This window comes from Habropoda laboriosa, unplaced genomic scaffold (genome assembly GCF_001263275.1).
Source record: "Habropoda laboriosa isolate 0110345459 unplaced genomic scaffold, ASM126327v1 scaffold111, whole genome shotgun sequence".
In the NCBI taxonomy this organism is placed as follows: domain Eukaryota; kingdom Metazoa; phylum Arthropoda; class Insecta; order Hymenoptera; family Apidae; genus Habropoda; species Habropoda laboriosa.
In genome coordinates this window covers 1,235,887-1,262,792 of record NW_017100293.1, presented here as the reverse complement: position 1 = coordinate 1,262,792, position 26,906 = coordinate 1,235,887, and the positions used below count along the sequence as shown (strand labels likewise).

At 37.9% G+C, this 26,906-nt stretch overlaps 3 protein-coding genes and 3 non-coding genes across 7 annotated transcripts in view; 4 read left to right on the top strand and 2 right to left on the bottom strand.

Moving 5' to 3' along the window:
• The window catches only part of LOC108573905 (mitogen-activated protein kinase kinase kinase 15), an 8,082-nt gene extending 7,995 nt beyond the window's left edge, over nucleotides 1-87 (bottom strand). For both annotated transcript variants that reach the window (XM_017936390.1, XM_017936391.1), the window contains exon 1: nucleotides 9-87. In XM_017936390.1, coding sequence (XP_017791879.1) covers nucleotides 9-45 — 37 coding nt within the window. In that variant the 5' untranslated portion in view covers nucleotides 46-87. The remainder of the gene's footprint in view (nucleotides 1-8) is intronic.
• Nucleotides 88-3,375: 3,288 nt separating this feature from the next.
• On the bottom strand, nucleotides 3,376-19,168 carry LOC108573907 (muscle-specific protein 20-like). Its single transcript, XM_017936392.1, has 5 exons — nucleotides 19,084-19,168; nucleotides 11,500-11,581; nucleotides 5,512-5,641; nucleotides 3,721-3,841; nucleotides 3,376-3,628 (listed from the first exon to the last, which is right to left on the bottom strand). Exons 1-5 carry the CDS (start codon nucleotides 19,105-19,107, stop codon nucleotides 3,437-3,439), a joined length of 549 nt encoding a protein of 182 aa, XP_017791881.1. The 5' UTR covers nucleotides 19,108-19,168; the 3' UTR covers nucleotides 3,376-3,436.
• Nucleotides 14,001-17,595, top strand: LOC108573908 (muscle-specific protein 20). The gene is made up of 4 exons (XM_017936393.1): nucleotides 14,001-14,121; nucleotides 15,963-16,162; nucleotides 16,345-16,465; nucleotides 16,565-17,595. Exons 1-4 carry the CDS (start codon nucleotides 14,116-14,118, stop codon nucleotides 16,745-16,747), a joined length of 510 nt encoding a protein of 169 aa, XP_017791882.1. The 5' UTR covers nucleotides 14,001-14,115; the 3' UTR covers nucleotides 16,748-17,595.
• Nucleotides 19,169-19,624: 456 nt separating the features above from the next.
• On the top strand, nucleotides 19,625-19,706 carry Trnal-aag. The gene has a single exon. It is a non-coding gene; the product is annotated as a tRNA-Leu (tRNA).
• Nucleotides 19,707-23,378: 3,672 nt separating this feature from the next.
• On the top strand, nucleotides 23,379-23,450 carry Trnaw-cca. The gene has a single exon. It is a non-coding gene; the product is annotated as a tRNA-Trp (tRNA).
• Nucleotides 23,451-26,243: 2,793 nt separating this feature from the next.
• On the top strand, nucleotides 26,244-26,315 carry Trnad-guc. The gene has a single exon. It is a non-coding gene; the product is annotated as a tRNA-Asp (tRNA).
• Nucleotides 26,316-26,906: the final 591 nt, after the last annotated feature.

Below are 26,906 nucleotides of genomic sequence, written 5' to 3'. Positions count from 1 at the left end.
TTAATTACCAGCCATGTCAACTGTATCACCACAAATGGAAGGCATATTGCCCAACTATACTGTATATGTGGTATTTTTAATTTTTACTCATTAAATTTCTGAAAGCTTCAGTAATTCATACATATACCTGTTCACAAATAAAATATAAAGTATAAATAGTTAATCAGAAATTTATATTACTAAAATACAATATAAAAGATTACCATTACATATAAATCTATAACTTTCCCGGTTTTCACAAATTACGTGTAAGGAGAGAATCATGTGGAAAGTTTCAAGTTGTATAATTCATACAACTTCCAAACGAAATTTTAAATAACTACCGTGAGGAAAACATCATTTCTCTTCAAGAGACTTTGAACTATAACGAAACAACAAAACGTAAAAGAATGTTGAACGAATAATCGACTTGTGACATCGGCTCGCACAAAACTAACGCGTAGCGGATCAATTAGACGTCACTTCACGTACGCTGGTAGAGGATTCCAGTATGGAATTACTGTTTAATCTGGCTACGACACGCGAAATACGTTTCGCACTGCACATTATACATAGAACCGTCCATTTCTTCTAGAACACACAAATCCGGAGTCGAGGTCGTACTGCACAACTCACATAAAGTATTTCCCTGCTGGTTCACAGATGGCAGAAAGATCACTCCGCTCCGCCGGTATAAAAATAGAAACTCTCAAGATAGAACGGATTATAATAAAAATAAAATGATAATTATGATTAAGGCTCAGCACCGTAGAAGTAGAAGTATCGAACGCGAAAAATGGTTAACTGCGTCGAAACGCAATTTTTGAAGCAAGTAGAAGCAGGCGAAGAGTAATCAGACTAACCTTAAGTTAGCCTAAGAAACAACGTATTCTTTCAACTACGCCTAAATCCATAAAACGAGATGTATTTAATCTTCCCTCGTACGAACTTTTATTACTATTCACTTTATCTCATTTGTTGATAAGAAATAACCTCGAGGGCAACGATAGAAGGAGCACTTAACGATCGATGACTTTTCTAGATTTGCACTCACAATTTCACTTTCATGCAAATATGCATATTGAAAACAAGAGTCTAATTAATTTGCATGTCGACCAAAACACGGTTTTCGTAGCTGTTGTTTCCACGATATTAAATTAATTAACCTTCGAGTGTACTTCAATGGTAACGCATGGTCATCGTTCACGAGCTCTCTATACACCGTAGAGTTACAACATACGACACTGGATAGCCCCGAACGCTACTACCGCAAAACACTTTTGTGGACCGACCTTTTGCACGGGAAACATATCGTACAAAGAGGTTCCACGGTACGTAAAAGGCGGATAATGAGTTTGTAGGTCATTCGGATTCGATTGCACTGAATGCTACAGTACGGAGCACCGTGGAAACGTACCAATGAACTCCACACGAGCAGGATGTCAGGAACACAAGGAGCAATTATGGCATGTGTAGATTGTCGGAAGCTACGACTTTTCTACACACATGCTTATAACTGTTAAATAGAATAAGAGATGTCAATTCCGCTCCTTTATTCGTTGGCCTAGCTCTGTCCATCATGTTTCGCGATCTATCTGATGTAGCAAACGCTACTTCAGCATGATAAAAATAAACTTCCTGTATCATTATTCTGTCACGTACGTCATTATGTAATTGTATAGGTCATGAATATGTAAATGCACTGTTGCATGCGCCATAGACTACCAATCGTGAAGAATTAATATTAAACGTAATGAATGAAATTTAATAAAGTCTATGAATCGATTTGTTCTAATGTTAGTACATATTATTATATGATCTGTGAGCAATAAAGAGTGTGAAATTAATATAGAAAACTGAAAAGCCCGATAATTGGTTAACTGTACAAGTTCCTCAATAGATTATATCAACTTACTTTCTCCACAGAAAATCAATATCCTCCTGTAAAGTGTAAAGCCGCAAAAACTACGCGATCTTGCCACTGAACAGACGGTTACGTGACGCGTATTGGAAACTACGAGTAACTACAATCGCGACGGAAAGGGTCCGAAAGGTGAACATGATTCGTATGTACGCGGTTTACGAGTGCGTGAAGAATAGTGGGGTGCACTGATGCGCGGAGCGGCCACTCCGCAGCGCTCCCCTTTCAATGGGAACACAGGATAGACAAGGAGGTACAAGCTACTCAACTATCACTGATAGTTTACCTACTCGACTTCCTACAATTCGCGTATTCAACTTCGCTCCGTGAGTGAGAGCGCAGAATACGAGGAGGTTATACAGTCTCGGAAGATCAAGACTAATAGAACTCCTTACATTTCATGTAATCACAGTACAGGGGGACCCCAAGAACTGGCCTGCCCCACGATCGACCGACAACACGTCATTTCTCGGGACCGAGAAACACCAACATCTTCTCGCTCTGTTTAATCGACCTTCGTTACGCGCTGCTTGTTGGAAATTGCGGGTGGAAAGGACAATAAATATTATATTTTTTATGTGTAAATTTTTATCTTTGATTCCAATAATGTTCAATAATCATTAACGAAGCATGAAAGCAGCTAACATTATAACCTAAAATTTCGTTTTTTTTTTGTTTTATACGGGAAAATATGTAATGGTAAAAATATTTAGTATAAAAGGGGAAATATTATGATATAAAAGTAATTTCAGGTGTATTCATTGTCTCCTATCACAAAGTTTTCTTCAATGACCGACCGAATGTGTATGAATGAAACGTCGAAGGTTATGGACCGTCGATATCCTGGACTAATATAGTTGCCTGATAATCGGGGAGCCTCGCGGTGTAGAAACCGCTCGAGGAATGCGTGTAATGCGTGTACGTACACGTCACGCCCACTCATCGTCGCTGTCACGTACGAGACTCATCGTCGTAGTACATACGTGCCTCTCCACCTGCGTGTAAATACGTACGCTAGTACCAGCGTGCACGTACGTGGACCGTCGCTTACGTGTCAACCTTAAAAATGTGTACATTCTCGAAAGTGTCTCGTACTACTTGCCAGCGGACGCACGTGCACGTACGAGAATACAGTAGAGAGCAGTGTCGATGAAGAAGCTTCTGAGTACACATTGTACATTTCTTGAATCAGTGCAATGTTAAAAAATTTTTTTTTATTTTTTGTATTTATTTATTTATTTACAATTACAAACAGTAGTTCTGTTAAATGAAGATATGACTGAAGAGAATCAAACTCCATGACTTAATTAAATTTTGAATTTAAATTTATAATTGTTGTATTCTAATAATAAAAAAACACTGTTAATCTTGAAGCTTCATATTACAATCTATTATACAGTAGACAATTATAAGGTCTAATAGTTACAATAACACGGTTAATGGTAATTTATTTGATATCATTGCTAAGGTGTTGCCTAATATTAATTTTAAACTATTAAAAAATTCTGAACATAAAAAAAAAACACTTTGTGTACATTATTTTCCAAGAAGAATCTTCCTTGTTGCACCAAAGTTTTGACCAGCTTGGGTAGCACCTTTATTCGTACCAGCTTGTAGACCAATAAGACCTTCACCAGCTCTTAATTGTTCTTCTGTAAAGTTTCTCTTGTTCTCTTCAGCTGGTCTTGGTCCCAGCCATGGGCCACGCCATTCAGGATGTCTGTATGTCTAAAAATTAACGTTGTTTTTTATTTCTTATTTTTTTTTGTGACTATGTGTAATTAACGATAACGAAGGATATATTGGATAATGATTATTACAGTGCGACCAATGGCAAAAATGGTGTTAGTCACTTGAGCGATGTTCTTCCTTTCCATTAGATCAACCGCCTGGAATAAATCGACATCAGGTACTCCGTATTTCACACAGGCCTTCTGGAACCTAAAATAATGATGCATGTATAATGACAGTACATCGATGTTTATTTTCTGCGGCGCAGAATTAACGCCTCTCGTGTCTCCAATTAACAGGAACACATGATACTAAATAGCTTTATCGACGTCAACGTTATGTAAGATCATTGAAATCTCTTTAATCTTGCAAAAATGGCGTATAATATATTAAATAATAATAACACTGTTCCATTGCACAAAGAATGTAAAATATTATTCAAATTAATTATCTAATACTTAAACATTATTTACAGTATATGAAAAGTACTTTAAATTAATCATAGCAATTAATTTATTTTATATTGTTACTAATATGTATCATAAAAAACAGTATTAAATATTAATTACAAAGTTATAATAGTAAAGTTAGTCATAAAAAGTGAAATAGTTACATTTATTCCTAAAAAAAAAACGCCACGAACGAGTATATTGTATAAATTCGGTACATAAATGGCGTACATTACGTAGCCGCCATTTTATTGGTACCGATGCAACCAACACGGCTCGTGACACAAGAAACGTGAGGCAGGCCAGTGTTAATGAGCTCTCTGGTTATTAGCAACACATGAACGAACGAAGCATACGCGATAAAGATCATCTGGTTCCACGTTACTCCTGCTTTCCGCATAAAAAGGGAGTAATGCGGAGTGGCCGCGCTGCGCATCGTTCGCCCCACTACTCAGGAAAGCGCTCTTAAACATTGAAAACGCGCCAATTGCCGTCATGCGCACGCGACATCGCGGTTAGATGTAACAGACGTCATGGTTTGCTGCACTCTACACAAAAGAACCACTCAGTACGCTGGATGCATTTCCTCGGTACAGCTTGAATCCTCTGATATGTTTAATCACGGTGCGCAATATGTACATATATCTAAAATCGACCTACAGCTGAAAAGTATAACACACGTATTTTGACAAGACTGTAGCAAATTGATTTTATGTAAATTGATATTATATCAAATGCAGACTGAAATAAATTGAATAAAAGAGTGTTCTTATCAAATTGTCAAGAATTATTAAAGTTATAGTATTAATTGTATTGTACTGTTGTGTTTGTGAAGGTTCTTCTGTAAGATGATAGTATGGGTAGATCAGGTCTTCTTTTTATTTACTAACAGCTGATTGCGACGGTCCCGACCTCAGACTTTGTTGGTACTTATTTACCAGGCTGCCAGGAAATGCAAGGAAGGATAACGTGGCTAAGTTTTCGCGGCAATAGCATCAATGGCTCTCGAAGCAATGATTCGAGGTCAATAATCGTATATCGTTTGATCTCTCGATCTGAACGAGTCGGTGACCACTATTCTCGACGTCGATAGGTTGCAGTCGAGAGTCGTTCAGAAGCAAAACACTGTCGATTGCGTAAAGTCGACTGAAGAGTAGGAATGCATGAAATCAAAGAAGTTCGAACGATGGATAATTTACGAAAATTAGCGGGATTGTCTTGTTTATTGATTTTTAACTTTTATTCTATTTCTATATCTCATACACAAATATAATTTAGTAAATGAGTTAGTAAATTGTGATGTCATTATTTAGAGATTATAATATGTATTCACAGTTAGTTAGCAATAAAGTTTTTTTTTTTAATTACAGTGGGGTTTAAATATTAGTTTCATTTTCCATGCGTCATAATTGTATTTTCTGTAATACATACTGTTGAAGATTGTCCATCATTTTGTAATCACCACCAGACGTATTGATTTTGGTGATGAGACCCGGTTGCAATTTGTTCATCAGCTTACAAAGCAATATTCCATCACGTAAAGCATCCTCATAACTTACGCCTATAACATATTGTACTTGCTACATTAATAAACAAATAATATTCAAAACTATATACAATTCTATACAATTTCTTAGTTCAGTTCTTAATCAGCTCTAATCTTAATCATTTCCTAATCGTCATGTACCTTAAGAAAATTCCTAAAAAAGGAGAACAAATGACAGAGCAATGAAAAGAATGCCGGGAACCACAGTGGCACCAGGATAACAGAAAAACAAACCTCACCTCCCCCGCGGCAAAGTGTGGTGAGTGTTATACTTCCGACTGAACATGCGCACTTCGTGTCAGCCATCGATTTTTATTGTCAGCCACAGGATTATCAGCCCCAAACGAATAACTAACTCGTTTCTCTCTTTTTTCATCTCCCTCTCTGCCCACCATCGCGGTTGAAATCGCCGCGAAATAATAACAGAGGCTGCGTGCACCAACGCTCGTTTATGGAGCCCCATTATGCCAAGAGGCGCGCCAAGGGGGCATGGCATTTTTTGCCAATCCAACGAAGGATCAGGAAAGACCGCCTCCGTCTTCCGTTGCTCGCTCTTTTTTGCTCTTGACCTACGTCTCGATCGGCGCCATCATTGTCTTGCAGTCGTCGTGACTTCTGCGACGAAGCATACTCGCCGCCATTCGAAAGACACGCTGCATCTCAAACTGCCAGGGACACAGCATCCGACAAGAGTTCATCCATTGATGTCAAGCATGTATCGTTTACTGTCAAGTTCCCCTTCCTCCGCTTCGTTGACGTTTCGATGTATCGAACGTATTGACGTGGCACGCTCTCTGGCGAGAGAGTTCATAAATTGTATCGATAACCGCGGGTAGAAGCGCTGCGGTCGGTGGAAGCAACAGTTGGCGCTCTTTCCATGTGTTATGGATGCATCGAATTGCTAAGATGTGGTTTACATGTGAAAGGTATTTCGGAGATAAATCAGAGAAACAGGTATGTGAAGTAGGAAAGCTGTAGGTAGGTCGATTGTGTTTCAGGTTTCTGAATAGAACATACTGATTCAACGAATACATCACTGCGTAGGATCTATATTCTGGTTACAGACAGTAGTAGCGATGGATAATATATGCAGCATCTATGAATATGAAAGTTACAGAGTTACTAAGAAAACATACGAAGCTTCGAGTAGCTCTCCAGCTGCGCCTTCTGCATGTAAGTAAATTAGAAAATAGTACGCAATGTGTAGAAATTATTGAAGAATGTTGGGGACACGAATTGTTAACATTTTCTCGTTTCCTATTTTGCAATAAATATCGTAGTATAAGTACAGATTATTCATCGCTAACGTACTATCTTTATATTCTGTTGTATTTTTTAAAGGAGCCTTCGATTCTTTTCGAACATTTTTGGACAATCAGACACGTGTTAACTGTTCAAAGGACTACTATCCTGATCCTGCAAGGACGATATGACACGTGGTTTGGCTGTGGAGGGGACGCCATTAAATGCTTACCCGAAAATCTGTTCGCCTAATACAAAACTGGTCGTTTGCTTGAATTTTCGATTGACGAGCATTCGACAGCCGATCAGTTTCACCTTTATACAACATCACAAACTCTGTTCAATTGACTCCTATGTAACTTCGAAGTAATAAGAACAACAAGTAATTTCACACTCAAATATGAAAAATTAAAAAATATTACACAAATGGCAAGGCAAGAAGAAGAAATTACGCAAATAGGAATCTAATAGGAATAGTTTGCGAAAGATCCAGCTAAGTTAATTAAAGAAGCTGATGGTGATATTTAATAACCTCACTCATCACCAAACTTATCACAAACTTGATTTACCAATAAAGAGATGAAATCAGTGTTTCTAATTTGCAGAATTCAAAAGAGAAATCTATGTACGAAGAAAGAATTAATTTTCAAACAACGATGCTTGTATACGTGCTCTCAACTACGCAAGTCAAGCGAATCGAGCGAACCAGTAGCTTTTCCACAATATCCAGGCAACAGCAATCGAGTGGCGACAGCAGCATCCAGTCTCCGGATCGACGCGGGCAGATGTAGTAAACAAGCGTGACATGCTTGATACGTTCCTGGTAGCATCGAAACGCGATGAGATGTCGTAAACGCAAGAAGATGACAGAAAATCGATAGAACGCCTTCCAAGCCTGGGCGACTTCCCCTTACGATTCTTCGCCGCTTTCTTTCGTGCTCGAACAAACACAGCGACGTGATGCTGGCCTGATATTTTTCAGACGTTGCGTGTCTTATTGCCGTCTTCGTTCCTGCGCCAATACTGTGCGTCAAAAAAATATCGAGTCGTAATAATATGTATTGGTGGTTCGGAACTATTGCTGGTCCGGATGATATCCTGTTACGTTGACACGTCATAGTCGTCATGTCCCGACAATTTGACGTGAAATCGATAAACCACTTTGGGCGTGTTTCTTTTACGAGTGTGCATAACGTACATATATTTCTAATTATTTTTATGGAGAAAATGAACGTACCACTTGGTAATGTTGAATATTAGGCAGAAGGTAGGTAAAAGGGACGATAGGAAATGAGATTAGATTCTAATGCCTAATTTTTAAAATAATTACTTTTGTTAATAGGTGTGGAAAAATTACGAAATGGATAAACGAAGTTAGCGTAAGGCAGAAGAGAATATGTAAAATTATGGAAAAGAATTATCTCAAGAAAGACGATGGAATTCTTCAGAAAAAGCGGTTCTATCGTCAAAGAGCACACTTGCGTGTCCTGGGTATCGATTTAACGTCAGTTTCATGTCATAAAGACGTCAAACACACGGTTTTCACCAGGACAACATCCCCGGGATGAATTTACGACCATCGAGGAGCAACAGGTCCCGCGGGAACGAGCTCTCTCTTCCACGCAGAATCCAGTTTCCCCTATTTTTGCAACAATCATTTTAACAACAATTCCTCCTCTTGCAATTCAATCACTAGGTAGCTAATCGAGCAACACTTCCTTACATTGCCCAATTAAATTCTCAAACTTAGTATAAATAAAAATATTTCTATAATACATATAATACTAAACTAAAAATATATAAAAATAATAACTTAAAACGCTGTACAGAATTCTCTGCAGTCTGCAAATAGTCTGTATCACAGTGCAGCCAAAGATTCGTGGGAAAGCACAAAGCAACCACTACATTATTGATTACTAGAAACAAAACACACCCCTTCACGCCTACCCTTGTATGAAACACAGCTCGAGGTGGCAACCTGTTGCTCTTGGTCGTAAATCTACCCCCGGGCTGTAATCCTGGTAGGTTAGTCTCAGAATGACGTCATTGACGATCTTTTGACGGACAACTGACACCCGTTGACGTCTCCCCGGAGCCTTTCAACCGAACGAATCATCGAGACGTGATTTCTTCCGGAGGATACGTTTCTTATTTTCCAAACGTATATAACGAACCCCACACGAATACAGCCCTTCGTGGGCGGGAAGGTCATAAATTCATCTACTACACATCGTTGCTACCCTAGTAACTGCGAGCTTTCGTGACGTCACGCGACGTTACGTGACGAACTGTTCGACATATCGACAGCTGCCCAACCCTTCGACTCTCATCGACAGAGGTGCGAGGAGGGTTGCATTCTATGGGGAAGAATTTAACAGATAGAAATGGAAAGGTGGATCAAAGCCATAAATCCCTCAAACGTCTGCTGGTATCCTGGTGCAACCAAGCTACTTGTGCCACCGTGACGAACGGATGACTGACATTTCCCTTCCTCGAGACCCTTCAACTTCCGTCTCATGAGCATTAAGGCGCGTTCTCAATGGAATGTAACAATGTTGCAAATGTTTCTAAGATCGTATGGAGGGAATTTTTATTCAGTACTCTAAGTTAGCTATGAAATGTCATTGAAAGTTACTTATGCATGAAACATTAAAAAAGATGAATAATAATTGTTATAAATAATTAAGTTGAGACCTGAAAAATTTAACAATATTTTATTTTATTGTGTGTGTGAGTGGATATAGGTCGATAGGAATAATATTTGACAGTATTTGTTCTTAAAATTGTAGCGAGTTTGTTGAGAAGAAAACAAGTTTGATCATTGTGAAGAATTCTTTATGTCCAATTCGTTTTAAGAAGAGGAAATTGAAGGGTGTATGAGTGGGAGGAAACAAAGAAATGACACAATGCGATGTTTGACTGGACTATCTGATCGCTTGTATGCAGCCCTGGTACGTTGGCGTCCTTACGACGTAACATGATGAACAAATGACGCTAAATCAATACACGTCGTCGGAAAGCGATTGTTAAAACGTCGTTTGATGAGCCTCTCAGCCGAGAAGCTTTTACTTCCTACGCAAAGAGCGGCGAGTAACTCCAACCATTATCTATATACAACCTACTCTTAATTACTACAAAAAAATTATCTTTAACATTTATTTGATATACTTGACACTAGCCAATTTAGTATCATTCTTTAACACGATACTTTATCGTGTAAATATTAAAAATATTTCAACCAAATGATTGTCAAGTTATTTTCAGATAATTGATTCCTCCAATGCAATGCAATTTTCAGGCCTATCTAAAAAATATTTGGAAGTATACAATCACAACACAAGGGTCGTGTCCAGCATGCCTCGCGAGCTTCCAGGAACAGGCTAACATCCACAATGGAAAGACTGAAGAATTCTGGAACGTATTGAATTCCAATCGTCTGTTACCACGACGTTCAGGGATGCTAGGAACCATCTAGAGGGAGAGAATAGCGAGTGGAGGAGATCGAACAACGCTAGTCCAAGTTCAATTTTAAACGAGTCAATAACATCAAAAGCTTGGAATACCCGGCTCGCATCATAGTGCAGAGCTAGTTCTTGCCGTGGAACTAACACTGTATGACGCTCGAACGATTACGTATTTACAATGTCATGTAAAATCTAGCTTTGCGATAAACTTTTATACCCTATCGTAATGATAGTCCATTATACAGACTGAATAAGCTCAATAAAAGCTTCAAGTAAAAAGTACAATATTTTCAATCTTAAAATATTGCAATATTCGTACTACAGAATATTTTTTCCTTTTAATTTAGGCGCTGTTCTCATGCGACTAGTTCCTGTACAATCTGACACGTGCAAATCATATGTCCAACACGGCGATTGCGTCGACGCCTGGCGTATTTCTCAAACCAGGGGTGCACGTTCAACGTAGGGGTTGTTACCCCCTTGACGTTCAATAGGGTGACTCGAATGACGTAACAAAGCGCGCGTTTTACTAGGAGAACAGGGAGAAATGAAGGTTGCTACTACCCTGAGCAACCCTAGCCACGAGTCACCCTCCTCAGGACTTTCAACCTCCACGTGCTTCTGTGTACTTCTCTCAGGATCAATAATTCTCTCTTGGCACGAAAATTTGCAGAGATTTAAATGTAACCGAGGCTGTACAATTTTCATTATAAATAATATCGTATCTTCACTATTCTCTTGTTAATTTCTACTAATATATTATTTTTCATTTCAGATATTTCTGAGGTGTTTTATCAATTGATCGCATTTCATAGTGAGGGGAGATACCAAGAACTGACCTAGCCAACAAGTTTAACCTTTGCGACGTCACGCGGCCTGACATTAATACCCGGCGATCATAGAGTTCCAGCTAGCCAGCCTCCGGACTCGTTGCGCTCGTCCTGAACGGGGGTGGTGATATTGACACGCTTTTCGAACTGCACCACCTCCGGAGAACAGGAGCCCATGTACGTGAGTACGTATCTCAAGGGAGTTGTATCATCGATAAACTCTAATCAACCGTATATGTATGTAAGTACATAGTTATTACAGGAGCGATACGACACATTTTACCGAAGCTTAAAACTGAACCATTAAAAAAATAATTGTCCAACTATGTGAATATACCTGGTGGAAATTTCACGCCAACCACTGTCTCGATCCACTGCTGAGCCTCAGCTTCCTGGCTCGATTCTCGTTTGCCAGCAACCTGTAACAGGAAAGTTAAAAAAGAACTATTTTAATACGTTTTCAATGTTATCGATGTTTCATGGACGGGCAGGCTAATGGGTTCTCTCTCTTCACAATGATTAACGACGCTCGATATTTTTTGTGAAAGACAAAGTCTGAAAATAGCTGTTTTAACTGCCCGCACTGGATACACCACGTGTGCGGGGTGGTATTCGTTAAATCTATTTTTGAAGCTCGATAGAAGAAGCATTGATAAAGTTAAATCCGTATCTCTACGCCGAACGTCATAGCAACTTTGTTTGCTAACTGTTCTGCACATATGGTTGATCACATGTAATTTTACCAATATTCTATTCATTTGAAAAATTCTTTATATTTTAATTAAGATGATCAGTTTCCGCAGAAACTTTCAAAAATTGCCGTAGCCGATGGTATTTCACATCGTCATGGCGGGGTATTGGTAAAAGTTTTCAACTAGCAATAATCGCACCTCGGTAGAACCTCATTGGTTACGATATCGCCACTGCGCAAAGCTAACGAGCCTCTCTTTCTCTGCCCTACTAATAACAGCACGATGATCTTTCATCAGTGAGAAAACGTACCTCTCCGAACGCCATCTTGCGGCAACTTTCTATACTGAAGCTACACTGGAGAGTAGGTACTTGTTGAATTAAAATGGTAATTCAATGTAATAAACTAATAAATCAGTAGAAATATAATGTAAATTTATATATTACATTTCATTAGAAATATTAACTAGACAAATCTACGAACGATCTAAAATAAAATTTTTATTTCAAAGGTACAACTTTCCCGGATACCATCTGCGGAACCAGTGCATTTGCAATTGCAGCAAGTAGAGATGCGTTAAGTATTTGCTGGAAATGCATTGTCGCAGGATAACACGAGGCAAAGAGGTAGCACGCTAAGTACACGTGTAAGGAAGGCCAGCAATGGAGTCTTTACTCCATTCTTTCCTCCAACTCGAGTACCTATAGAATATACATATACTCTTTCTACTTGTTGCTTCTTCCAACTACTTAAGAAACACGAGTCCGTGCAATTTCCACATAACTCATATTCCCTCATCTTTCTATTTCAGATTCGATTAAATAAAGACCGAGATGATGAAGTACCCCAAAAAAGAACATCCCCTTGAAGAAATTACGGATCGAATTAGGAAAGGGATCAGGGACAGAGGAACAATCTTATTCACGATGTTGATCCAATTTTGCGTTACGCAATTCTAGTTTGAACGTATCGAACATGTACCGAACGGAGCCAGTTCCAGTCGTCTACGTAATTCCGTTGTGTTACGATAAACTTGGAAACAGCGTTGTGGATTGACGGAATCTAAACTCGGCGGTGGCCTCACCCTTCGAAGTGGCGAGAGTCCAGATATTACGTTGCTTATCGGCGTCTTTCATCTGGCGCTCGTCCATCGAACAGGTTAACCATCGGTTTTTCTTGCAAAACACACCCACTTGTTCGAACTTTTCCTCGCTTCTTGGTCGTCAACCAGGGATTCCCCCTCCGTTTCGTTTATCCACGACGTCAGTGTTCAACAATAAACGACAAATAATCTAAGCTGATACAACATTTCTAAATACACGCTGATCCAGACTGTGTAGACTATTTTTGCGTCGTGGATAAACGAATACTGTCTCTTCCTCGAAGGAGTAGGTATATACATCTTGAAAGACGCTACATATTTTTAACTCTGGCCTTCCAGAGACGAACAAAATTGCAGACGACCTCATTTTTCACACTTAATTGCAGCACCTCCGCGAATCCTGTGTTTAATCCTGTTGAAGTTGCGTGCAACATCATCCACGACTGAAGAATGGTAGGCACTTCAAAGAAAGAACTGCTCGTGGAAGAGATAAAAGAAAAGATGAAGACGAGATGCAAAAATAAGCAGCCTGGTGCACGACCCAAATTGCCATCCAGTTATTACTCTGTAGCGAAAAGGTCTTTGAACCAGAGGTTCAAGAGATACACTCTTAACTTCATATGTTAATTAACAACACATATTAATAATAAATATTCTACAAAAGAGGAGATTATTTAAATTTACATTTCTCTATTCCAGAGTAAATCGTTGACCTGTTGATCATACCTCACGGATGAAAATTAATCTTCAAGTAATCTGCAATACGAAGAATTGAAGATCACATCTGGAATAAAAACTGCTTGTTATTAACCAGCGAAAAAATATGGAAGGACGACAATGAAGAAGAGGAACCAGGACGGTTATTAAATATGTTACAAGCAGACTTCTTGTAAATAGGGCTGCAGTGTCAAGATCTGGTTACGAGCGGGGGTGTGGGAATACCCAATGGGCAAAGAGCCAAAAAACATTCGTTCCTGAATGTCGGCGGAAAGGATACGGCGGAGGGGAGACCGGCATATAGCGTCGCGACGCACAGCGTTCGACTTAGTCTCTAGTCATCGTTCAAAAGCTCGTTCTCTTTCGGGGATAAGCTCAGTCTCGTGGAGCATTGTCGATCAACCCTAAGGCAGGATCTACATAAAGAAAACGAAAGAGGAAACATGCCGGTATGTCTTCAAAAATCAACAACGAACATCCTGTCGATGGATCAGTGCACGTTTTCACGAAGGATATTATACAGCGATTGTACGACGCGTAAACGTGATTTACCTTTGATCAAATTTTCAGTGCTAGTTGTGATAACTGGTCGAGAAATGAGAGCTGTAATAGAGGCTGTAATACATGAATAATTTCTCATTGCTGTACCACGCGATACCGTGGGGTTATTCGTAGAATCCTAATTACGTTAAGACCTTGATCTATTTCGTTCTGGCGATTTTCCCAAAATGCTGGATTAATCTTGACGCCTATAGTGGAAATGGTTAAAAATCGTGATAGAAGAGGATTTAGGGATATACACGAAGAACAACGATAGCTGTTGATGAATCGCTTCGATCTAGTTTACCGTTGATGAATGCTTTCGTTTTGTACCGTTGACATGACGGAGATCGTGTAATTTTGAACCGGTGATCGGCTTTTGACGCGCATCTCCACCACCTCGACCGCATTCGGAGTATTTATACCCTAAGATAAATATCCTTGCGTAATATATCTTCGTCGTGTCTTTCAGCGGAAATGATAAATCAAAGAACCAGACCGTTCATTCTTTTTATTCACTCGAGTTGTCCTGAGCTAAAGGTATCGCTTTTACGTAATATTCCCCGATGATCGCAGCTATTTAACGGTAACATAATTCTATTTCATCGTGAACATTATTTCACCTCTTGCTAATTACCTTTCAAGCATTCAGCAAGATTCAACGAGGAATAGCTTGATTAATTAGAGAGAATACATTCGATAGCGCCAATTCACGAGTACTCGGCCGTTGGTTACTGAAATTTGATCAAAGGCCAAATTGTTGAAGAAAAGATTCGTAAAAAGGAATCGGTCAATTTAACGTGAAATTTCATGAATCGTTGCACCGGGTGTCACGTCTACGAGATGTCCTCGAAGAGAGAGAGAGAGAGAGAGAGAGAGAGAGAGAGTTTCGACGTGAAACACGTTGCTTCGAATGACCTGACACTTTGCAGATATGCTGGAGATTTCTTCGCGAACCAGCTGTAGATCTTTGCTGATCGTATTCCTTTCCACCGAGTAGAAATAGCATTCATAGCAATGGCGCGATGCAATCGCCGAAATGCATACGTGACGTAAAGTCGTATGTACACGCGAATCATAAATACTGATCTATCGCGAACAGAGGGATGCCAGGTTTCGTTTGCGTCAGTTGTATTCCCTGGCATCGTAGATCAGCGTAAAAGGTGTTAATAAATTGCACACACTTCAACGAGTTTTAAGCTATTCTATATATCCGACTGAAGATATTTTATCGACTATTTTCATAGAAAATTACCATCCATCGATAAATCGTTTGTTAATATGCTTCATAAAAAAATCACGAAAAATTACAGAATTTCCATTGAAGATACGATCGATTCTCGTGAGAAATGTAAGTTAATCGTTTTAACCAACTTGGTAATTCTACCGTGAACATGGAGAGACCGTGGAGGCGAAACAATTGTCAGAGTGCCAAGAGAGTAAATTCAGACGATTTTACCAGAAATCAGTAAAACTCGGTATTCACACGGCACGGAAACAGGTGGCCAACGATCCATACGTTGTTGCCTCATGCCAGTTTTAATAAAAGCCAACGAATCGGTCGGCGTATTTTATTTTCGACGTTCGCTTTATGCCTGCCGGTAACGTAACACCGTCGCGCTCTATTTTCGTTCCTCGGAACACTTTTAAATCTCGCTGGACCATCCTTGAGATTCTCTTCCATGCGATATACTTATGCTACAGCATTCAGTGTTCAGCTAAATATGACGAATTTTCGATGTATTTACAGGTACGTAACAAGGAACAGGAAACCGAGGTCATGGCCTGGATCGAGGCTGTACTTGGAGAAAAGCTTCCACCTGGAAACTACGAGGATATCCTGAAGGATGGAGTTGTTTTGTGCAAGCTTATCAACAAATTGGCTCCTGGCTCGGTGAAGAAGATTCAGGCGAAAGGAACTAACTTCCAGTTGATGGAAAATGTCCAAAGGTACAGGGAGAATCTTGGAATTTTACTAGAAAAGAACATTTTTCTTAGTAATTTATACAGGTTGAAAATTGAAGGAAAATAAATGAAAATTTACAAGAAGAGTAGATACTAAAAGCTTCTAAAATCTTTACTCTTTTTTTTTCTTAAACACTCTGTATATTAAATAACATTTTCTGGGACAGATTTCAAGCGGCCATCAAGGAATACGGAGTTCCACAGGAAGAAATCTTCCAAACAGCGGATCTCTTCGAAAGACGCAACATCCCACAGGTTACTTTATGCCTCTATGCACTTGGTAGGATTGTACGTGCCTTTAATTTCGATTTTCATCTAATTTTTGAAACTGCAAAAAAGAATCTATCTTCTAATTCATCGTTTCCCCCTTTTTTCTATACAATACAGACGCAAAAGCATCCTGAGTACAATGGACCACGCCTAGGACCGAAGATGGCCGACGAAAACAAAAGACAGTTCACGGAAGAACAGTTACGCGCGAGCGAGAGCCAACTGAACTTGCAAATGGGTTTCAACAAAGGAGCCAGTCAAGCTGGCCACGGTGGATTCGGCAACACTCGACACATGTAAACTTATTCTTCTCCCGAACGCGTAGAAAACGCGTTGTCGAGATTCTATGTTAAAATTATAAATATTCTATTACCAAATCTAACATCGTCGATCTCGAAACGCTACGAAGAGGACTATCTAATTTGGAAAAACGAGCTGCAAAACGAATATCTACGAAAATGTATCCTGGAAACGCTGCAACAATGCAGCATCTTTTTTTCTCTCTAGGATATGTTACTTAGCAATTTATTCTACTCCGTATTATGTACGTAAATGCGAGATCCTGTTGATGAACTGTGCTAATTGACAGACATAATTACACGATACATTATAATTACACTTACAACATTAAATGAATATACACGCTACAGTCACAAATAGATGCATACATACTTACATACACACACACACATACACAACATGCACACGTTTACCTCACGGAAAGACTAAACGCATCATAAACTAATTAAGTTACACCTATACATATACACGTAACAAACATGTACACGCATAAAATATCAGAAATATAAGTGATTTTTTTTTAACGCATCGAATATCAATTTACAACTTGGCATCTCTTAGGTGTGCTTATTGCAGAGAAACGTGAAATATGACACAAAGTGCCAACACAAACTCATCGTTTATATCAGGGGAAAATGAGATAAAGAAGATTTCTACGATATTAACAGGATTTCGTAATTACTGTAACAGCGTAATTGTACGATTCTAACGAAAATCAATTCGAACTAGTAGTGTAATGTCTTTTCTAAGATTTCTAAATCGTCCACGCACAATTTACCAATGACGACAATGTATTAACAACAAGTGTACGAAATAATAAAAATGCAGCGCTGCTATTTTCTATTATATCTATTATTGTACATCGTTTTAATTCACGAATACAATTAGAACCAAGGGGCTTAAGTGGACAGGGGGAAGTTTCATTGGTTGCTATTTTCTCCACAATGTTAGAAAAACAAGGGTCGAAGAAATTTGAACATCCTTCAGAGACAAGGCTATGTCGTGCCAAGTTCTTGGCACACATTAATGCAACTAATGTAACAATAACGACTTCACTTTCAAAATGTTTCCCTCTTAATTTGTGATATAATTTACAGGGATAATTATTCGTGTCGACAATTGTAAAAATGACCTAAGTCGAAAGTCTGAAAAAGTTCAAATTATTAAAACATTCTTTGATACGTATAAAGTACCAACAATGAATTATTTCGATACAAAAAAAAATATGGCTTCGATTTTCTTTTTTTACGACAAGTTCTCGAAATTCTGGAATCCACCTTCTCCATTCGAGTACGAGTTAATTTGGGCACATCCGTCGCGAAAATACCGAGGACTTGTTTGTAAATAAACCTTGCGCCACGAGCTGTCGTCATCGGAACATAAATTTTTCTCCTGGATTTTTTATTCTTTTTACCCGAGGCAGAAACACGTAACATGGTCGTACGGTGTAACTTAATTCAAACTTTTGCTTATCTTGGCATGTCTTAACGTCTTTGAGTTATTTTTGAATCTCCGCGATGTGCCAGCAAACGCTGGACTCACGTTATGATATCGTATTAACGTATTATATATATCAAGCATTCCATTCGCGATACAATACGTAATAAAAATGCACCGTAACGCTATTTCGAGATTACGCGGGAAACACATCGAAAAGTAAGGTTAGTTTATTTAGAATAAAATATGAAAGTGGAATGGTTGTCGCAATAATAAGACGATTCAGTGTAATCCTGAGTATAAATCGAAATTAGATGGCGATGCATCGAGTGACTCATGGTTTATAACCTCTCCAGAATTAGAAGCACTTTAACGAAATCTCATAAAAGTATCGCGAAGATGTATGCTGAGTCAGATGTTTGAAATAGATGGCTTTTCAGTATGTCAAGGGGAAGAAATTTCTCTCACCAGATTTTTCACGGTCGAATTACATATATCGCGAAATATTAGATTCATTAGAATTAATTTCTACTCATATTTTGACATTTATACACTGACCAATCATATCTTAGAATTAAAGTCCACGTGTCGTTTCCATAGAAATAAAAATTTCGGTGTAAACAATAGAATATGCTTGAATAAATATTATTAATTCGCGTTGCGCAGTATTCATGATTTTGAAACACATTAGAAAGTACGCAATAGGTACTTACATAGAACACTTTCTCGTAATTCAAAAAGTAAATCCTACTTTTTTTTTAACAAAAAAAAATTGTAAGACGTAATTATTCCTCACAAATCGATACTCGAACGCAAACGATAATTTAAGGTTACACATAACAATCGACAAAAGTAACTTCATGGCGCGAAGAAACGAAAATTCTTGTGATATGGCTTACCTGCCAAAGCGGACGTCCAGGCATCGTAAGTGTTCTTTTTCAATTCTCAAAACGTGTCGGAGACGTGAAGTTGGTAGAGCTTAACCAAGTCAAGCACAAAAAGTGTGCGCTTCGGCCCCCGTGCTGCGTATATATGCGTGACAGGTGTGCACTTGTGTTGGTGAACGTGGGGGCGCTTCTATATATGGATCACTTACTCACCACCCACCCCAGTCACACGCAAACACCGACGATATCTTTTCGAAGGCGTTCTTAAACAATCACGTGAACACCATGTTTCCAATGCCTGGAAATAGGGTGAAACGTTTTTCTAGATCACTGAAGAAACTTCCACATAAGTATTGCTTTAAACTTTTCACGCATTCACACTGCATTACGCTTTAGAGTGTATACACCACACTATTGTACAGAGAACGCAGATCGTCGAACGATTAACGAGAAACACAACATAAAAACTTCATCTTGTATGCAAAACGTGAATTTATTTTATGCACTGATTACATACAGTTGTAATAGCAATATGAGAGAACGGTAATACAACGGTAGCGTGGCCGAGCGGTCTAAGGCGCTGGTTTAAGGCACCAGTCTCTTCGGAGGCGTGGGTTCGAATCCCACCGCTGCCATTAATTTTTGCTTTCTTTTGTAACCATCTGAACAGTACGCACGTGTTCCTGAATTTTATTTTCCACAACCTTCGCGAGTCGGTGACACGCAATTAGCGGAAGAAGACGGTGGTAGCGAGTCCCTTGAAGGTCCAATAGGTTGCGTCGGCACGCGGCGCCGTGGTTCACACCTATTAGGGGATTACGCTATACAAGGAGCTTCCACTCGTTACAATTGCAAACAATGACACCTATCGAGTCTTGATTGAACTTTGTACTCAGGTTTACAAAATGGCCGTCTTATTTTTTGCGTTAAACATAGAATTTTGCATCGTTGAATAAATTTTACAGAATGTATAATTATCAATCGTAAACCTTAATTAATTATTTCCGTTTAAATAAACGTTTTTAAAGAATTAAACATGTAAAAAACACTAGAAAATGCTGTATTGGTGAAAATAAGTGTACATTATTCTTGCAAATAACATTGCAAATAGGTGGAAAGCAATGGCTTTGCTTACATTTGAAGATTAGTTATTTATAAATGTTTCATTTAAACAGAAAAGAAAGTTGAGGTATAGTATAGGGATAACCATAGTCCGTTCGAAAAGTACAGCGGAAGTACGTTTCTGAAGAACATGTTAGCCTGATACATGTTTCATTCTGAAGATGCCACCACGAGCCACACCCTATGGATACACAAGATATTCATACCACTTATGATACCAGTCATGTTTTCATAAAAAATCATTTAATAATATATAATACTAGTATTATAAGTTCATAATTTTTTTTAAGTTAAAGAAAGTCAGTACGATAGTAAAATTAAATAAATTGTATATCTAGATTTTTTTTAAATTATGAAATTACTTTTGACCCTGACGTGATTTGAACACGCATCTTCTAATCTGGAACTAAATAGACGCACTACCGTTGCGCCACGGAGTCGGTAAAGTAGAATTTTTCGTCTAATAAATATCCCGAAATAAGTATTTCAGTAAAAAATTGCGAATGCAATACATTGTTAAACAAAAGCAATGTATAATGTACAATGTAATTCTCTTATTGTAAGAGAAAGTGTATAGAGCAATATTTCTTACATATGCGATTGCCTTTGCATTTTCTAAGGGTATTTACACATTACATTATACATTGCATTTGTTTATCAATATATTGCATTCGCAGTTTTTTACTGACATATTTATTTCGGGGTGTTTATTGTACGAAAAATTCTTTATTACAGACTCCGTGGCGCAACGGTTACTAGCGTATCGATTTTCCTCAATCCCCCTTCAATAGAATATGTATTAAAACTTTCATTAGGAGAAAAGTTAATAGAACACTAAACAAATTAGCTTGCGACAAGTAATTGCTTAAAAATAAATCATTATTGATTTATATTTTTTTTTCAATCCCTTAGAAAATTATTAAAAATATCATATTGTACGTATGTGTACTATTTTTGTATTGTGTCGTAACAAAAGTGATATATACATATACTTTAAAATAGTCAACGTGCATAAGAAATAGACTATCTGAAATACAACATGTATACGCATTTTCTTTACACTGAAGTGCGGTGCGTGCTCACATCCCGCACACAAGACGCGAAATAACAGGATAACATGAGTGAACACCTTTCTCCTCTCTCGTACAGTTGAGCGACATTCGCGCGGGTTGTCTCATTTAGCCCCTCCTTGGATTAGGCTAACATGTTACTGCAAGAAGCTCCTTTAGCATGCTTAACCTGTTTCCCCTATATAGCACACATTGCGTCAACTCTCTAACCTTGATCTTTATTTTTCAAAATAGTTATTAATGAATAGTTGATGTATGTAAAGATGGTGCAATATAATAACAAAGTATTTGATCTCGCTTTAATAACCTAATTATTCGTTCAAAGCTCATGTAAATATAACTATATTATACATAAACATTGTTAAAATTTATAACAAATACGATAACATATTACTACTGCTAAACTAGTTCATTTATATTTCCTTTTAGCTATTGCTAAATACAGCTTTTCAGGCTTATCTATCACTTACTCAGTTCAACTCCAAATATAGTTATATTATCCTGTTACAAAACATCAATTGATTGAGCGTAAATGATTTTCATTGTTAATCATTAAAGTGTTAGAACATCTTTACAACTTATACGTAATATGTTCAGTGTGCACGTAAGCTACTGTTGGCTGTAAATTGCATTTACTGCACGAATATAATAAGCGCTGTCCGATGTTCATTATCGAGGTTTATCTCTCGGCTTCTGTACGTGTGGTTACGTCAAGCGGAGCCTATGCTAATTTACATGCAGCCTCCAGTAATCTGTAGTTAGCGGGTAGATAGAATGGACATAATCAACAATTTAACCGATTCATGAACAGGAAAGCATGAATGAATGTAGATGACCGGCGTAGCGTAACGTACCTCCGTGAAACTTATGTTAGCCGCGGATTGGAAAGTACACAATTTTGAGGAAGAGCCGCGCGGGCCCTAAGCACCTCTGTGACGTAGCAATACTTTATTGGCCCACATGACTTCTTTTCATCGTTTATCGATGCATTGACCCGGTATGGTCAGAATTTCGGTAAGTCCGTGGTCCCAAATGCGTCTCTAGTGGCAACAGGCATCTTACCGTTTTGAAATTCTGCTCGATAATGCATTGTGCCAACGTCCTAACCTTACCTGTACAGACTGAAGCGTAATCATGGGACAGTGACACCGTTTTTCCCCAAAATTGGAATTAATAACGTGTTCCACGTCTATGTGTTTGCATAGGTACAATTCTTCGTAAATCCCAGTCATTTTTTTGTCATATTTCTCGATTATAACGTTATAGGATACTCTTTCGGTGGTTGCTTGTAGATGGATCAAATCTTATTACGCTTTCCCCTAAAATTAACATGTGATTCGGAACAATGGTGGGGGATCGACTTCTATATACATAGATGAAGCTTGTAATATGGAGGGTCATGCGTATATACGTATACAAGTAAATGCTGTACACCAGCGCTTCTATCGGTGGCGTCATGAAATTACTGTCGGCAACATGCGTTCCTGTTGAAAAAATTCCTCACGGGCGAAAGTCAAGGTATGACGGAATATCGTAACAGCATATCTTCGCCTGGAGGACGCTACATCGATTATATGAGATCCTGGTGTTAGGAGGGGCTTTGTGAGACAACCCGCGCGAAACTCTTTTCAACGTAGGGAGAAAGGCAGCTTCCTAACTTGATATGTTTCTCGGATAATTCAGTGCTTGCATGCGGGATGTGAGCACGCACCACGTGTTTTTCACTGAACACATTGCAACGGTTTAACGGTTAGGGGCGTGTATCCTCAATAGTATCCCCCTTTTCCTTCCTAACGTTTCTGCGAATATGTCATAAGAACCCTATATACTGTTTATTTCCTTGTATTCATGTTTTAATAAATAAAGGAATTCACATATATGTATATGTGCAAAATGGAAAATATAAATTTTAATGTCTTGTTTTACTCGACGCCTAAAATGTAGACACGCGTATATGAATATATTATACATAATATAAATAGTTACGAGAAGAAATATGTATTTAATTTACAACGTATTTCATCCTTCAGGTAAATTTTGTTAATGTACGAAATAAATTGCCTAGCTTGAAGATTGAAACAAAATATGCAATTCTGAATAGACTAATGTATCGAAGACTCCGTGGCGCAACGGTAGCGCGTCTGACTCCAGATCAGAAGGTTGCGTGTTCAAATCACGTCGGGGTCAAAAATATTTTTTTATTTTCAATAAATTTTTATAATGATATTTAATAAATCCTAAATTGAACGAACATTTTGTACATAAATTTTATCTAGTTTTTAAATACTATTAACTAGTTAGAATAAATATCTTAAATAATATATCTTGCGCCTAAGTATACAAAAAACTCATATATATATATGGTTCGTGAGCTATACATAGTTTTTGAATTGGTATAGATCAGTTTGAACGTGTGTTCAAGTGACTGTCACGAAGGCGGTCGCAGACCTTAGCAATAAAGTATAGAACCTAAACAAAAGTCGAAAGAAGTCGACGGGAATCTGTTGCGGATCAGTCTGTTCTTAGTAGCTGCACTGTTACGTACTAAATATTTCAATGTGTAATAATAGCAAGTTATTACGTGTTAAATATTTTTTAATGTTAATTTACACTAGTGTTTTGAAATTTTTTAATCTCATGTATTAAGTGATGTACATATAAAAAATGTGAAGGTAAAGTTAAGCGATCAAGCGTCATAACGATCAAATTTCTTTGTGGAGGCACTAACCTCAAATTGACTCAATTGTTATTATAAAGTGAGTAAATAATTTATAAACAATTTATCATCAAAAATTATAAAAATAATAAAAGAAATATGTTTTATACGTGTTAGCGACAACGTATTTTAAGGGTCGTCGAAAGTAACTTAGCCCGACGTTATTTTGCTTTCGTACGATTTATGGCAGGGCCTGCGTATGGCCCGAGAGAGTGTTGTGTGAATGGGCAATCCAGATGACCCAACAACACGAAGTCACGCAGCTATCGGGTGTCATAGGATTGATTGTTTGAAAGAAGGCATGAGAAAGTTTAGAAATGGCAAGCAACTCGACGTAGTTTAAAATGACGTTCGTTTTAAGAATGTCGAAAGGCCATTTACCGTTAAATAAAAGTAAGCCATCGCTTAATATGTAAATTATTAACGGTAAATTATCAAAAATCGACCAAAAGGATTACACATTGTCGTAAAATGAAAAGATATTGGTGGCTACAGCGCTAATTAATAAACATAATCACTAATGTTACAAGTGCTACATATGTATACCGGTAAATAAGAAAAATTTATCAAGAAATCCTCGTTACTATAGTGGTTAGTATCCCACCTTTTGTTTCGACGGCGAGCAGCGAACACGCGTCGCGAACCTCTTCGTCGAATTGAACTGTTAAAAGTGGTAAAAACCGAGAGAATAATAAAGTGCTAGACATCAATTCAAAGTGTTCGCGACAGCGTTTACTTTGTAATATAAATTTTTAAAATCCGTTCAGTGAGCGAAAAATTATTAGCATTCAAAGTTCCTCGCGAATTAATAGCCGCCCAGGCGAAGCGGTAGCGTTGACAAAAGAACGCCACGCTCATCTGTCCAAGATAAATGCTAACTTCACGTACAATGATGAACAAAACTCATCAAAAACTAAAAACATCGAAGAAATTATTAAAATAATAAGACAAAAAGGATCAACAGAAAAGAGCCTGTCAAATGTGCAAGTGCAAATTAGAAACAACCCAAAGACAAAAAATTCAAAAAAAATAATCACACCGACACCGAACTTATCAAATATTAGAAAACCACCACGGAAATCAATCAACATGCCATCCTCAAGAAAATCACCCGAAAAACAACAACAAACCCAACTTAGCGAGGCGCTGAAATTAATAGAAAAATTAACCAAAACGGTGAGCGAGCTAACAAGGCAACTAAAAGAAGAAAGGGAGAGGAATGGAAAGGAGTCAGAAGTACTCATAAAACAAGCAGACCAGCGACCAACACTCAGGGCCGAGCACGAGCCAACAGCATCCACCACCAATCACCCCAGCCACCAAAAGGGTGAAAACGACCAACAACTATTCCACCTCAGAAACACTAGGTAAAAACGTAAAACCACCCCCAATTACCATTATCGACGCCACCTGCAAAATATCAATAGAATTAACAAGCAAAATAACTAAAAACTTCTTCACAAAAAAAATCAGCCCGAACAAGCACCTATTATACATAGATACCTCAGACGCGTACAAGAAAACTTGCGAAACCCTAAAAACACACAATATACAATATTACACCTACACACCAAAACAGGAGAAAAATATTTCTATACTTTTAAAAAATCTTGACGGTAACTTCTACCCCGAAACAGTATTAGACGAACTTCGCGCAAAAAACATAAACGGTATAAATTTTACATCGGTAAAAAAATTCGAGACAAAGAGATCACTGCCAGAAGGCAAAAATCTGCCTATATATATAAATATTGACAAATACATATACAAATACAGAACACCGGAATCAAACTACACAAAACTAATCAGCAACCACAAACTATACGAATACGCCAACATAACCAGAATAGACTTACACATACTAAAACTCATAAGAAACCACTGGGCAACATCAGAAACGTAACAAACAATAGTCTCATATACAGCTCCACATACCCGAACCCACAATACCACGAAAAGACACGACACACAGGATACATCCCACCAGAAGCATTCACACACCTCGACAGTCAAGGATACATACAGGACAAAGACAATACACCACTCATCTACCACACCACACGCAAAGCAGATAACAAAAAGATTCTCTACTCAATGGACATAAATGACAACGACACAAACACACGACTCAACTACAAACTCTCAAAAATAGATAAGAAAGACACACACCGACGTAACAAAAAGAAGTACTGGTGGTTACAACACTAACCACTTAACAATAATGAAACAAAAATACGAATAAACAAAAAACAATTGACACCAAATCCTCGTTAGTATAGTGGTCAGTATCTCCGCCTGTCACGCGGAAGACCGGGGTTCGATTCCCCGACGGGGAGGATTATTTTTTAGTTTTATTCTTTCTACTTCTACATCGTATATTACATATAATATTAATCTAATTTACTATAAACAAAAATATACTTCTTCCTCTCTCTTTTTTCCTGCTTAAACGATCAAAGATACCTGTTAGATAGCTCTTAATTATATATGTACAATATTAAACGATAAGCGCGGTGAACTAAGATTAGCATTAAGACGCAAGTGCTTAACATTAAACTGTACCGATCTCAAAATTGTTACTTCTTTCACTTCTTATTTTTTTTTTTTTTTTGTACATTTTGGTTCATTATACCTTTTGTATATATTGTTGTTTATTTTAATACAACAAACATATTTTACAAAGAAAGAAAAAGTGGCTATGTAGACTTCTCACCTGTCGATTCTCCGATAGTGAGTGAACATAATTTTTGTTAATAATTTTATTATGCTTTTATATGTAAGTAAACAATATAATTTATTGAGAATCGATGTTTAATATTAATGTATGTAATGTAATAATATGTAAATATTTTATCGATCTTTCGAACATAACCTCAAAAAAACTGTATAGGTTTCTGTTTTTACTGTTTTTATATCTTTAAAACATG

Excerpts from the sequence above, each read along its gene's own strand:
- LOC108573908 (XM_017936393.1), top strand. Across the intron at positions 16,163-16,344 it reads TTGATGGAAAATGTCCAAAG|ATTTCAAGCGGCCATCAAGG; the intron begins GTACAGGGAGAA and ends TTTCTGGGACAG. Across the intron at positions 16,466-16,564 it reads TCTATGCACTTGGTAGGATT|ACGCAAAAGCATCCTGAGTA; the intron begins GTACGTGCCTTT and ends TATACAATACAG.
- LOC108573907 (XM_017936392.1), bottom strand. The coding sequence starts at position 19,107 with ATGCCTGGACGTCCGCTTTGGCAG. Across the intron at positions 11,582-19,083 it reads CTGGACGTCCGCTTTGGCAG|GTTGCTGGCAAACGAGAATC; the intron begins GTAAGCCATATC and ends TTCCTGTTACAG. Across the intron at positions 3,629-3,720 it reads TTTTTGCCATTGGTCGCACT|ACATACAGACATCCTGAATG; the intron begins GTAATAATCATT and ends GTTAATTTTTAG.